Below are 13,812 nucleotides of genomic sequence, written 5' to 3' on the forward strand. Positions count from 1 at the left end.
TTTGTAATCGCATCGTGAGGCCAATGTTCCGTTCCTGCCGACAATATCTTACTGATCAACTTTGATCGACTGCACCAAGACAAACTAGGTGATCTGAGTGTCATCAAGCGCAAGGCTTAGGAGTTTACGGGCGAAGAGTCGATAACGCCGCCACACACCATGCTGCAGATCAAGGCTTCGATATCCTATGCCGGGATATTCTTGCGCGAGAGCTGGGGGGGGACCAACTTAGAACGAGGGTAATCAATGAAGAGTGTGATGTCCACTGATCGTTTTTGCGCATCGGATTCGCAGCCGTCCAGTCAATCACGTACCATCCTTGAGCGGTCAGGGTAAGGACGAGGAAGTGATGTAAGATACGACTCAGCCCGAGAAGCAGTTGGCAGGAACTAATAATAACATCAACATGCGTGAGGTGTCAATATGTCAGGAGGAAGTGTCGTTCATTCATGTTCTTCTGGCTCAACGGCGACGGCGTCGCTTTCCAACACCCTTCGCCAGATCTTCGCCCACCCTCTTCACCCGAGTCTCAGCAGCGCCATCATGACCAACCCACTTCCTCAAGTCCAGCGTGGCTAAACCCCTGTCGACGTTGCTGCGCGTCGCTTTGGTGACATCCGCAGCATCCTGCTTTGCTTTCCACAGCGCAACCTTCTCTGCGGCCGTCTTGCGCTTCTTCGGCTTGCGCTTCTTGGGTGATGGTGATGATGGTGATGGCGATGACATTGAGAGTGGTGGAGACGAGAGACCTGATGAGGTTTCATCCTCATCATCGGGTGGTAGTGGTGTATCGGAGGGTGGGAGGGGAAGCTCTTCATCCCCATCCTCATCCTCAAACGTGCGCCGGATCGGCGAGAGAAGTGAAGGCTCCATGCCCGTAGGCCAATCAACAAATGCAGATGAAGACTCTTCCTGTGGTGGTGTTGAGGCTCGTCGTGCGCGCTCAACGTCGGCTTCGGTCTCACCCTCAGCCCCAGACATCGGCACGCTGCTGCTGCTTGGGTGCGGCGCTGATGACATACGTAATGGCGGGGTCGGCGGTCTTGATGATGGCTTGCGCTTGGCAGCGGTGGAGAGGGTTTGCTGGGCGTGGGAGGGGACTGGTGGACGTGATGGGGTGGAGAGAGAGCTGCCCATCGTGAAGAATTGTGATGAAGGTGAAGTGAAGTGTAGTGCTGGAGAATGCGTACGTCCCGCGGAAATTGCTCATTATATGGTGACGTGTGGGCTCATGCGTCACGCCATAATCTGCTTCGTTGAGGAAGGAAGTGACGCCCTCCTGCCTCAGACTCTGAACGCTGCGTCCTGGAGGCAGGAGGCAACCACCACACAACTGTCTTTGAAGGCACGGAAGACATCTTCAAATTGCACGTCCACACTAAACTCCAATGGATAAGGCAAAACAGGAGAGATGCAGCCTGTGGTCATGCAGCAAAAAGTGCAAAACAGAGAAGACCAAACTGAATCTGCAACTCACTGCCTACCGCCACAAGACTACCTACCAACATCTTAACCCCTACTCTGGTTCGGGTGAAAGACCACAAGACGCAAGCCCGCCATCATGTGTTATCGGCCCAGCAAGCTGGAGTAGATCAAATAGCAGTAGACAGGAGCATTACACCATTACGCGGACAACCCTGCTCCCCAACGCTGACCAGAGCGAAGAGGCCATCAATAGACATTCGAAACTCCACAATGGTCGAACACGAGGCTCGAACAGGGTGCGTCGCTTCTAGCGCCGTCAGTCTGACTGGACATGTTTGAACATGTTCGATGACCGACTCGAGAATTGTTCGGACCATATGCAGCCACCTGTGCACAGGTACCCCGTTCGCACGCAATGCACTGCGAGCTGGTATAACTGTCTGCCCGCTTGCCCTTGCACACATCTCTGCCCGAGTAATATTCCCGTTGAGCTGGAAAGAGGTGGGTGGCTCAAAGCTGTGGCCTGATCTGATGCAGCAGGAGCAGGGTGTGGGCGCGACCTCAACGTCCAGCGGGGCAAGAGCAACGCCATCACCAACATCACAATTTCTGGCCGCTCCGGTGAGTTCGCGTGTCCGGGAAGACCACCATTATGGCCAAAACGGAGAGCTTGATGCGATATTGAGTGATTGTCCAATCACAAACGTATGGCATCTTCTCCTACTGGATCGTGCTGGTGTCGCGAGTGCAGCAAGACGAACTTGGGGTATGCGAACAGCTTTCGTTCGATCACTTGCGCGCTCGCATAGTCCTTCAACAACGTTCATGCTTACGCTGTAACCAAGGCTTCAGCCGCTCGCACCAAGCCGCTTAACGCGTGACATTGCGGCGGGCGGCGTTCAGTACCTGGCGTCATGCGACATCAGATGAGCTAGCGACAATCGCATCCGCCGATGCTTTCGGTTGGTGTTGAGTACGTCCAAGCGGATCATGTCGCTCTCTATGCATTTTTGAACTAACATAAATCCATTGGAGATGCAGCCGCTGATCAAGCCGGAGAAGTCGCACTCGGTCCAGTCTGATATCGTGGAAGATGGCCCAAACGAGTGGCAACCTGCGATCAGGGCTTCATGACCTTGCTAATGGCCTATCATGCGCGGCGATATTGTATCGCCCTTGGAGCTCGATATTGGAGATGCGCACATTCCACGATGCGTTGTGTTCTCGACGTTCGAGGCCTGCGCCAGCCTCAACCACCGGTGAGCAAGTAGCCGAGCTGATGTATTGCAGCACTATGACAAGAGAGAGAATGTACCTGCAGTGTACTTGCACCATTACAGACCGTTCTTGAGCGCTCTTACCAGCTTGTACTGGTCGTCGAAAGCAAATGGCGGTATGTGTAGAGCCATCTTCGCTCCAATGGCTGGTACCACCTCACCAACTACTTTGCTTAGTGTTGCAACACTCAACGTAGGATCAATTCGACTGCAGAGATCAGCCAGGATTGGAGGCCATGGCAGTCCTGCTGTTGCGCGTTTGCACTACGTCCGGCCACGAACCCACCGTCGCTTACATCCTTTTCCGATCTGGGTTCTAGCTCTCGAAGGCAAGGAAGCGATGCAACTTATCTGGGGAGGACATGCATTGGTGCTTGGTTTCTCAACTTTGCAATGGCCAGGTAATTGGATGAACGTTCCTTGTCGGTGGCTAGATGCAGCGTCCGGCGACATCAAGCTGCGGGCAGCCATGAGGAAAGCCGGCAGCCATGAGGAAAGCCGGCAGCCGATCGAAACGACGTGGAAATAAAAGTATCGTCGGCGCAGCTTTTACATGGAAGTAGCGCAAGCGACAGGCGCTTCGGCAACGCGGCGCCTGCTGGTAGGCAGTCATAGAGAGTACGCGACTCCACAGCGAAAGGCCGTCGAAACAGGTGCACTACTCTAGTCTGCCGCCCGGCGGTAGGTGAATGTAGTGACTTGAGGCCTGCGTAGACGTCCTCGTGTGCGTTGGCGGACTGCGAGAGGTGATCTTGGACCATGGCGGTGCGAGGGAAGAGCATGCGTTGACAGGGGGAAGCATCCGGAGACTTCAGTGGCTTCATGTTCGCGTCGCTGCGAGACAAATGCAAGACATCGCGCCGAGGCTCCCAGCTTCTTGAGCCTGAAGCCCATGATGATCTGATGCCTGACCAATCGGCTTTCGACCACCACAAACGCATCTCATACGCGCTGCGCAACTACCCGCATATGAGTTTTGCGTAATGAGTCCATTGCTCGTGTGGCTTGCTCGCTGGTGAGCAGCGTTTTGCCCGGGTAATTCAGAAACTGAGCGTTGAGGACCATTGGTAGCGCAAGCTCGTGAATCGGGCGCAGTGAAAACCCCAACAATATCCCCGCGGTATCACCGCCCCAGGCTCATTCTTTCCATCGTCGACAGATAAGAGGCGGATTCATGATATCGCTACTCCAGGGGATCTGAACGCTCTCCGATTGTAGGTTGTGCGCGCGCGGCAACGTGAGCGGCAATGAGGTGCCTCTGGGTTCTTACGGGGCGCTGCCAAGTCCTATCGCCACAGCCCCTTCATGACGCCGTTGGAACGTCCGCGCTTCGTCGACTCGTGGAGTTACGTCGCCTTCTCTGGGATGCAAAGACGCGATGTTGCTTCCGGGGTGCTGAACTTGCGCTGGTGGTGGTTGGTATGGCACATTATTTTGGACTTGGAAAGTCAAAGTCCTCCAATATGCAGGGTCATCGCGCGAGTCTCGAAACGGCCAAGTCGCTCGCGTGATCAGGTGTCGCGCTCGTGTTCTCGCGTTTCTCGACCGAGGCACCAAGACGTCCTACTCACATCCCAGCGCCTTCAGTGGCGGAGCGATACCACCACACCAGTCGGATCAGGTTGGCCATCTCGAGCGCGCTGCTGTATTGACGAGAAATCTCATTTGCGGTCTACAAGGCTAGTGGTCCACTGTCCAGATGGTCGATCCCAAATCCACCGCTTCGTGGGATACCATGTCAAGCCGAAGTAGTGACTATCGGTACACACCACCTTGCACCGTTGTTGTAACACAGCAAATCTAAAGGTGTCCTCCAAGAACATATGGATATTGGGAAGTAGTGCGGTTAGTTTTTCCATGATGTGCTATGCCGTCGCGCTCTTGCCCGCAATCACCAGGTCTATACAAAGTACCGTGAGACCCATAGCGATTATGTCCGGGCAGAAACAGACTAAGTCAATCTTGCTAAGCGTAATTCATCTACAGATGTTCTTCAGAAGCCGCTCCACGCAGCTGCAGTCTTCAATGTCGACTCTTAACTCCTGCAACTTCATGCCGCACTTGTTAACCAGCGCGCGGCAGAGAAGGCTAAGACAGTATTTAATTCAAGCCATAAATGCTGCATGTTGTGATGTTCATCGCTTCAAGGGGATTTCCGCTAGTAGTGACTAAGTCTTTACTATTCAAGAGACGTTAATCTACTATTGACGTAATAGTAAAAGGCAGTGTATGGAGGCGCATGTCAAACCTCACCACATCAGGAGAAGTTATATCAGAACATTCCGCAAACGAGAAAGGATGTTTCAATACAAGCTCTAATTCTACCTTCTCCCAACATCATCATGACTACCATGCAACAAACTTCGCTCTCCCGAGCAAACTTTCCCCATGTCTCAGACCCGCGTTCAAATCGTGTTAACGCGGGCCTCATACCCCGACTCCAGCGGTTTGACATACTCTACATTACTGTACGAACACCCTGCCACCAGCTCATCCCCTTCGAATGTCGCTTCTTAACGGGCGTCATGTACCTAGGGAGCGGCGGATCGATCCTTTTGCGACAAAAGCCCCTTGAGACATCAGGTGGAGCAGAACCATGGCGTCGTCTACGATCGGTATTGGATGAATGTTCAAGGTTGCTTTCAATGGAGCGCAGGGCGATAGTGCGCTGATAAGTTTGTGTGGCTGGCTGGTAGTCCAAGTAGATGACTATGTCAGAAGATGATGACGATATTGTGGCTATAGATTCATCTTGAGACGGAGTCGCAAAGTACTGCGCTGGTTTGCGTCGAGCTGGCAGGGCATCGGTGACAGATGGAGATGGGCCGGGGCGGATGCTGGCTGGTAGTGGGCTAGATGAGCCAAGTCCGAAGGTACTGGGTATAAGATCGACTTTATTGGGCAATGGAATGGGTGGCGGCTTGTGTGGAGCTTCTGGTCTTCCTTGCGTCGTGGGAGGTGATGGATTAGAAGAAGATGCCTTTGCGCTTGGTGGAGCCGCGGCCGCCCTTCGTCGGGAAGTCGATGGTGGAGTCGGTCGAACGCTTCGTACATTGGTAGATGTTTGAGTACTGGCAGTTTGGCTTGGAGAATGGAGAATGGGGCGATCTGGTTCAGTCTCGTTGGTTGTAGCCTGACTTTCCTTGCCCTCCACAGGCGAACCTGAGAAGTCGTTCAATTGCTCCATGTGGTGCCTGCAACGATTCAGCAGTTCAGAATTCCCCCCGACTTTCGCGCGGCTAGCTGGTAGGCGACAGCGGTGGCCTTTTGCCGTGGTTGCGCGACAGGATGGCATGTTAGGTATCGCGAGCCCGTGAACTTGGCGTTGATGTATAGTCTAAGTATGGAATTGACGTGGCGTCATGTCACATCGTATGCGTTGGCCCTTCCAGAGACATGCGTCCGGTTCATACGATGGTTGTTGGGCATGAAGGCGGATCGAATCGATAGAGACGGATCTCTTTGTTCGAAGTATGCCCTTCCTGTGCGCATGATGGTCGTTTTCGTTATCACCCCGTTTCAGCTCTCTTTGTTTCCCTTGGCTGACCACAGCCAGGAGCTCTCGCATCACCCTGGCGAAGAAAGTCAGTTGGGTATTTGGCACGGTCGAGTGAGAACGCCGACAAAGCAGGTAAGTCAGATGTTGTCCTGCCCCTTGGCGCCGAGCTGATACTCGTGAGATCCTGACGACTTTGCGACGCGGAGGCGGCAGTTCGACTCTACCGACACATAAAAAGAAGGTGTGCGCATAGCTGACTGTAATGATTCATCTATGCTGCTTCATGCGCGACTGATTTGAGCACAACGTAGACCGACCGACGGCTTTGGCCCATGCCCTAACCCTGTTCAGCTGCTGCCCACTCCATCGAGTCCAGCATCGAGAAGATGGTCGACCCAGAAACTCCCCCCAGGCGCCTTGTAAGCCAGTCATTGCTCTAAACGCTCTCGATGGGTGAGCATCTCCGTGACGTCGCGAGACAAGGGCGTCGCATGCCGCAAACTGAAAGGGGCCTTCAAACCCTGGGCCGTCCGTTGAAGAGGCGGGACGCTCGTCGCACGCGGGAAGCTGCTGGACTTCGTTCATGAGATGGTAAGCTGTCCGACCGCCCAGACGCCGCCATCAGCTCAGGGCAGTACATCGGAATTGCAAGCACTCTTCCTCCGGTGCCATCCTCTCCTTGTGACCGCTCTTGTGTACCCCAGGCCTGGTGTCTTCTTCCACCCAGCCGTCCTCCGATCGTATGCGTAAGCGTGAATGTTGCGACGGCGTTGCACCAACGAGATCGGACTTGTACAGGGAGCATGAGGAAACTGAAGTATAGTGTGTTGCGAAGCACTGCGAACTGTTAGCAAGGGTTTGCTCCGCAGGGGAAGGAAGAGACCTACCGGCCATTCTCGCGCCTCTCTCAGCGCATCGCGTTTCTTCTCATCGCAAGGGGAAGACCGTAGAGGGCAACGGCTCTAGTGTGATGTGGCCAATCGCTCGTGCAGCTCCCGGGCGGCGTCACGATCAGGAATTCTTCGAACACGTCGGGCGCCAGATCGAGTGGTTATCCGTATGCTGAACTCCTCTCGACCTGCCACGGCGTCTCCCCGTTGTGCAACTATCACTTTGCCCTGACTACCGGCCGCTGGACATATATGTCGGTAGAAGTGGCGTTGCAGGCCGGTGTACTGACCGTCTCGCAGACAGCCGGGGCGAATGGGACGGAGGGACGATCCGGTGGAGCTGCATCCGCGCTCGTGCAAAGTACGCTCTCCGATGTTGAAGCCCACCGGTTCTGGGATTGTCGACGTTGTTGCTCGTGAACAGCTCCGGCCCGGGAACGGGGCAAAGAAGGGCGTGACCGCCACAAGAAGCATCAGCTCTTGGGAGGGGACCTGTTCCAGGTGGAAGGTGGCAAGCAGCGCTGAACTCATTGCGTACTCATTCCGGATATACGGCCTCTACCCATAGCAGCGAGTCAATTGGTTATCTTCGTGTGCGTATGCTGGCCGTGTGCCATCAGTCGAGGCGACGGGTGAGGCGCGATGATTCGGTGATGCGGCGGACTGGAGGAATTGGACGACGTGTCGTTGCGCATGGTACAGCAGCTCCGTGATGTTATCCCATCGCCGAGTCTCTCCTTGTATCAAGTCTCCATATCTTTGTCGTCGATGTTGGCCATGTGGTGCAAGGAGCTCAATCGCATGGCTGACATTGGCTTCGTACAAACGCCCGGAAACTCGGCACATGCTGGTTCCATACATACATGCACCGAGCGTTCGATCCGACTGATGTTCCGTGGGTGGTCAAGACGTAGCCGTTGCAGACTGCATAGGGTTGCTGAGGGCAGGTCCGGTCAAGGGCAGCCCGCGGGGGTCCTCTCAACCAATGCCTCCTCCCATGGTGAGCGGCATATAGCGATGACGTTGCGCATGGTTCTTGAGATGAATGCCGAAGTCTTCAGGTCCTCAACGGCGTGCGAAGTGGGCGCCAGACCTCGGCGGCGGCAAGGGGTCTGAGGGAGTGGTAGTGTTGACGTCGGCGTATGCGAGGGTGACTTCGCATCGCAGCGAGGGTCTGCGCCAGATGTGATCGTGGCGTATCTCGCGCTTTGCAGCCGCTGTGGAGTCGTGTCGTCAGCCTAGGTGGTGGCAATGGGTGTCGCGTGGAGTGCAGGTGGTCCCCGACAAGCTGGAGGCCTGCAAGATTGCAGGTGTCGATAAGCTAGCCTAGCACGTGACGTTATCGCGGGTTCGCCTACCTAGGTAAGTCCTCGTCTCCAGCCCTGGAAACCTCGATTCTCCCATAACCCCTCCCCACCGTCAAGGAAGGGTCGACAAGCAAGCCAGAGTATACTGCTTCTGTTCGGAATGACGCCCAGTTCCTCGCGCACTGGTCATGGACATCGCACTTGAACTACGCGTCACTTCCCAGTTGAGGAACGAGCATTCAGACTCTACATGTCAGGCACCGCGATCGACTCTACCCGGGCCAAAACCCATTCCAACACATGCTTCTTTACTTCACTAATTGATGTGATAACGCAGCATGCAGATTCCCCGGGGTCGTGGAGGTCCAGCTTGCGTAATGGACAGTGATCAGACTGCGACATTAGAAGTTCCATAGCCACGCGCTGCTGAGCCTGGCATACCGATATGAAGAGTTGTAACCTTACATAGCATACTGACAGTGCGCAATCAAGCTCCCTCCAACAAAGACTTCTCTGCGACGTTGGTGGCGCTCCTTGCACTTTTGCGCGTTACGGCATACTTATTTACCAGCACAGCGGTTCCTGCGTGTGAAGCCTTGCGTCAACTTCTGCATCATCGTCGATTTACCTGGAAAGAATCTCGCTGCAAGTAGTCTAACACTCACGCGAGACAATGCGACAATGCGCTACCAAGATGCACAGAAATGGCGAGTCAGTCGATGTAGTCGGGAGTGCTTGAAGTTGAAAGTGGAACATGCGACATCCCAATCCTGGGCGGCAAAAGGTGACCTTTGGTGGTGTTGTCCAGCCAGCCAGACGACGACAAAGTATACCCGGGCAAAACCATGGCTATCATCACATGTCTTAAAGCTGCGGTATCTTGCGGTGGGGAAGTGACCAGGGCACTGTTCATTGCGGGAACTAGTAGGGGAGGATGTGGGAGAGTTGCAGCGGTTCGGTGTTCTTCGCGACACCTCCCCTTTCTCCGATTGGCTCATTCAGCAAGCGCGTGGCAAGCTAGGCCCCCGAAGCAACCATGACGAGAACACCATCGCGGTAACACCGTCACATTTGATTCTACGCATACTGGAGCTCGTCGTGTCCACTGCTCACTTGATCTATGATATGTTCCGATGATTTCGGTCTGCTTGTACGGCAGCGGCATCTTCTCTAGTGCACAAATCCATGGAGAACCTGACTACCGACCGCCAGTCTACTATACTGAGGGACATCGCAAAACGAAGTCAACGCTTCGAAACGGATGCCAGGACGGGTTCTCGCTACGGACTTACAGATCGAAAGTGTAGAGTAGAAAAAGACGAAGCCTTACCGGATGCGACAAGTGGCTTCTTCAGATTCCACCTTTGAAGCTGGGTACGATGGAAGAAGCCTCCCAGGCAACTCAGCCTCGTCCTCCCATCGAGAGTGCATCATTCCACAATCAATCCAACCACGGGCATCTTCCAGGCCATAGGATCCCGTCCACGCAATCAGTAGATGCCGGCCCATTACTGGATCGCACTTTAGTCCTTGGCATGAGACGGATAGTAATCTGATGATATCCTGTCATCACCATCACGTCAACACCATCGCATCCTTGGATACCGCTGTGGAAGACAGCAGCGATGACATTAGCGTAATGAATACAGGCGGAATTGAGCAGGAAGTGATATGGAATGCCCGTAGAGCAGTTCTGATGGCAAGTTAAGAAGTAGACTGAACGAAAGACATTGCAAGCATCGCAGCAGCACCACACTCGGAGAGCGTTTCGTTTACCACCGCCCTTATCATGTAGCTCCTGGGCTTAGGCTCACAGCACTACGTCATTGCAAACGCATCTCCTCGCTCACCACGATAAACGAAAGCAACGACCAGACTTTGCAACGAAGCGACCGTCTGCTTGATCTCGTTCGACCTTTAGACCTTTCACTAGCGACAACATGATGCGCTGCTCACCAAATATGGCAATCTGGCGTCCTCAAGACAACAGACCACTCAACGACGGCGAGATAACAAAGGTAAATGACTGTTTCCAGTCGTTCATGACCCATCACAACGTAAGGTACTTGCTGACAATCGCAGCGTCGCGATTCCGCCAACATTACTGGGCCCACTCCCCCGTTCCACCGATATAGCCCCATTCATCTAGAAGGGCCTCTCACGTCGCACGCGTCTTCGAAAGGTCCAGACACGCGCCAACCTGTAGCGACACCAAGCTACCAGATCTTGAGCGACGAGGAACACGTGAACAGTGAGGTCGTGAGTGCAGTCGAGCGAGGAGCATCCAGCGAATGTGGCCACCAGCAAGCTCACCATCACCCTTAGGACCGCGAGCTGGAAAATGCCAAAGTGCTAGCTCGCAATGTATCTTGTTCATCACTGAGTAATGCGATCGGTTTGCGCGACAAAGCGAATACCTCGGTCAACGTTTACGGGACTCGGAAGACCGGTATCAATCCCTTTCTGCGCCGACAAGATGGCCGTCGCCTCCGTCAGCATCAACACACTCCACCCTATCTCCGAGAAACGTGGTATACAGTCATACTAGGCGAAGATGGGGACCGAGGAGATAACAATGCTGCTAAACTAGAAAGATCGACTGAGTTGGGTGGTCGCACATTAGAGATGCGCTGGTACAAGAGACGGGGTGCGAATGACGATCTGGCCCAAGACCCGCCCAATTTCCACGCGAGCGGCCACAATATCAAGAAAGAGATGGGTTGATGACCGGAGATTAGGAATATCGTCGGACTCCTCCATTCTAGAGTTGCATCGGCTTCTTGCTGACGAATGGCTCTTCGTTATGTATTCCTTTGTTGGATTTGGAAACAGCTCTCACTGGTCGTTGATTCGACGAGAGACGAGAAGGGCGCGGGCTTTGGAGGATGTCGGGTTGGTGATGAGGCTCACCTCCGGGAAGGGTCCGCGGATGGGCTCGCGGAAGGGCTCGCGGAAGGGCATCCATCGCCAAACTCAGTCTTCTGACATATATGGCGGAGGTACATTTGACCAGCTTATCGTCCATTCCATCACGTCCGAGACGCGCGACATCATCCGTCCATGCCCGGAAGGAGCTGATGTCTTCAGTAACGGAGGTCGTGTGAAACTGTAAACTGTAGCCCAGGCTCCACCTAGAGCCTATTTGTCGTAATATCGTCAATCCGCAATCAATATCCGATCTGTTCCGTGTAGCCCATCATCTCATCAGCGTCGCCCTTCTTTCAATTCGCCTTTTAGCTCTTTCTCCATTTATTATCGCTACTCTTTTAGTACCGCCCTTCTTCTTACTAACACCACTCTTCTTTCGATCTTCTCGCTAGTTTCTCCTACTGACACTAGCGTTCTTCCTTTCGACTTCCAGCTCTTCCTCCCATCAGCATCACCCTTCTTCTCACCAGGACTACTCTGCGTCCGACCAGCACTGGGTTTCTTTCCATTCGACATCTGACCCTTCTCTTCACCAGCGTGTCTCACACCATGTCTTTGCACTACTCACCCGCAATGACTTCCGTTCCTTCTCTCCACCAGCAGCCTCATCTTGCTTTCGCTACCCTTCTTTTCACTCAAACTCTCACCACTCTCTTTACTATCTCTCTTCTTTATCTTCAGCCTCTCCCTGTACTCCGAGGCCTACACTCTTCCTCTTCAACCTCTACCCATCTCCATCTTCTCCTACCATTCTGCTTCATCCTCTGTCTTTCTGCTTCATCCTTCATCCTTCTACACCCAGCTTCCCCAACCCTGCTCTATCCTTCCTGCTCGGCGGCCTCAGTCCGACATAGGTATTTCCGTTCACCTTCCCGCTTTGGCCTGCATGAGCATACAATCCGGTTGCAACGCCCACAGCCCACATGGCGTTAAGAGATGGAGGCATCGAATCGTGCATCCGATACGCCGTCACTTGAAGTGACAGAAACCGGATCCCGATGTGGCATCGTCGTACACGCCCGAGCATCAGCAGCAGGGGCGTTCAGGATACTCTCGTGCGTACATGCTGGTGGATATGATGATGTGTGCGGCTTGGTAGATGATGGCGATGAGGTTCGTTGGTGGGAGCAATAGGACAGGAGTCTAGGCTTGATGCCTGCTTCACTTCGAAATGTGTAAACCGATGACGGATGTTCAAGGGCGTTGGTACTGAGCGAATGTGATCCAGGTGCTTGGTCTGCTCCTTTCCCTTTGCTGCAGCCAGATTGCTCATACCATTCTGAGGAGCGACGAAGTAATAGGCTTGGGCGGTTGATGACTCCTCTCATCGCGTATATGGTGTGCTTCGGAATGCGTCGTTCTCGGTCGACCCGGATGTGTGTTATGTGGCTGCAGCAGCGAGCAGCGGGACAAGGTCGGCGAACTCGTATACGAATGTTGTATGCCTGTCTCCCTGATACTGACATGAGTGAGCAGGAGACGGCGCGTCCAGAGCGTTGGCCACGAAGTATAGGGGCGCCCGGTAAACCGCGATATCGGTACGTGATTGCGCCACACGGCGTGTTGAGAGCTTTAGTCGCAAAGCCATCAGCTATCCAATCAGACCCTCTTCCTTTGCCGCAACCAGGTTGCTCATCAAGGGACGGGGGACTGTCGCGCACAACCTCCAACAGTCCAAGGTGATGAAGTTGTGGGCACCATAGGATGCGACACCTTCCACGGTGGGAAGGAGACCACACTTTGTCTTGTGCATGTTCGTGAGGAGCGCCCACATGCCCGGTGGCTTCTAATCAGCTGCCTTGTTGAGATTGGGGGACGACGCGGACTGGACGGATGGGCGCGTCGAACGATATCGGAAGGGTAGTTGAGGGTGACGCCGGCAATTCACCACACAGTAGTCGCCGGTAGGCATTGACGTGCCCGGTGTCTTGTGTGAACCGCCGTACGGGCTGCCGTGTAGACTGTGGTGTATACCGCTCCGTGATAATCAAGCTCGTTCGTTGCGCTGGTTGAGGGAGAAAGCGAGGCAGATCTGCGCAAACATCAGGAAAGTACTTGATCAGATATGCGATGATTGTGGACATAGCAACCCACGTCACGACTCTCACAATGCGGCCCATACGAGGAATAGGCAGATGACGCAACGATCTTTCGTTGCTCGCATCCTGCCCATTACGCACGGCGTGCTTGCTCGAAATGCCGTCCGCCGTCCGCACGCAGCCCTTGGACTTGTGTAGCTTGCGGGCCACTCTCGAGTACCGCCCCGGCCACCCTGACGGCCGGTTGTCTGTCTGAGGGCCCCGAGGCGCCACTCGACGCGTCGGCGGCGCGTAGCTTCGGGCAGGGAACGTGTTCAAGCCTGAGACATGCGCATCGCTATGTGCCGCATCTTCCGGGGTCTGTTCGCGGTGGGAAGTGGGTGGCTGCGCTGGGCTGGTGGGGAGTGAAGAGGCTTTCGTTCTCCGCAATTCGTATGCGCATTGTAG

General features: G+C 54.4%; 1 protein-coding gene across 1 annotated transcript; it reads right to left on the reverse strand.

Annotated features, from left to right (window-relative positions):
• Positions 1-462: 462 nt before the first annotated feature.
• On the reverse strand, positions 463-1,137 carry J4E92_010359 (uncharacterized protein; the record flags this gene model as incomplete). The annotated part of the gene is made up of 1 exon (XM_051501697.1): positions 463-1,137. The coding sequence occupies one exon, from the start codon at positions 1,135-1,137 to the stop codon at positions 463-465; it is 675 nt and encodes a 224-aa protein (XP_051348046.1).
• Between the last annotated feature and the right edge of the window lie 12,675 nt (positions 1,138-13,812).

This window comes from Alternaria infectoria, assembly GCF_024043175.1.
Source record: "Alternaria infectoria strain BMP 0036 chromosome Unknown scaffold_35, whole genome shotgun sequence".
In the NCBI taxonomy this organism is placed as follows: domain Eukaryota; kingdom Fungi; phylum Ascomycota; class Dothideomycetes; order Pleosporales; family Pleosporaceae; genus Alternaria; species Alternaria infectoria.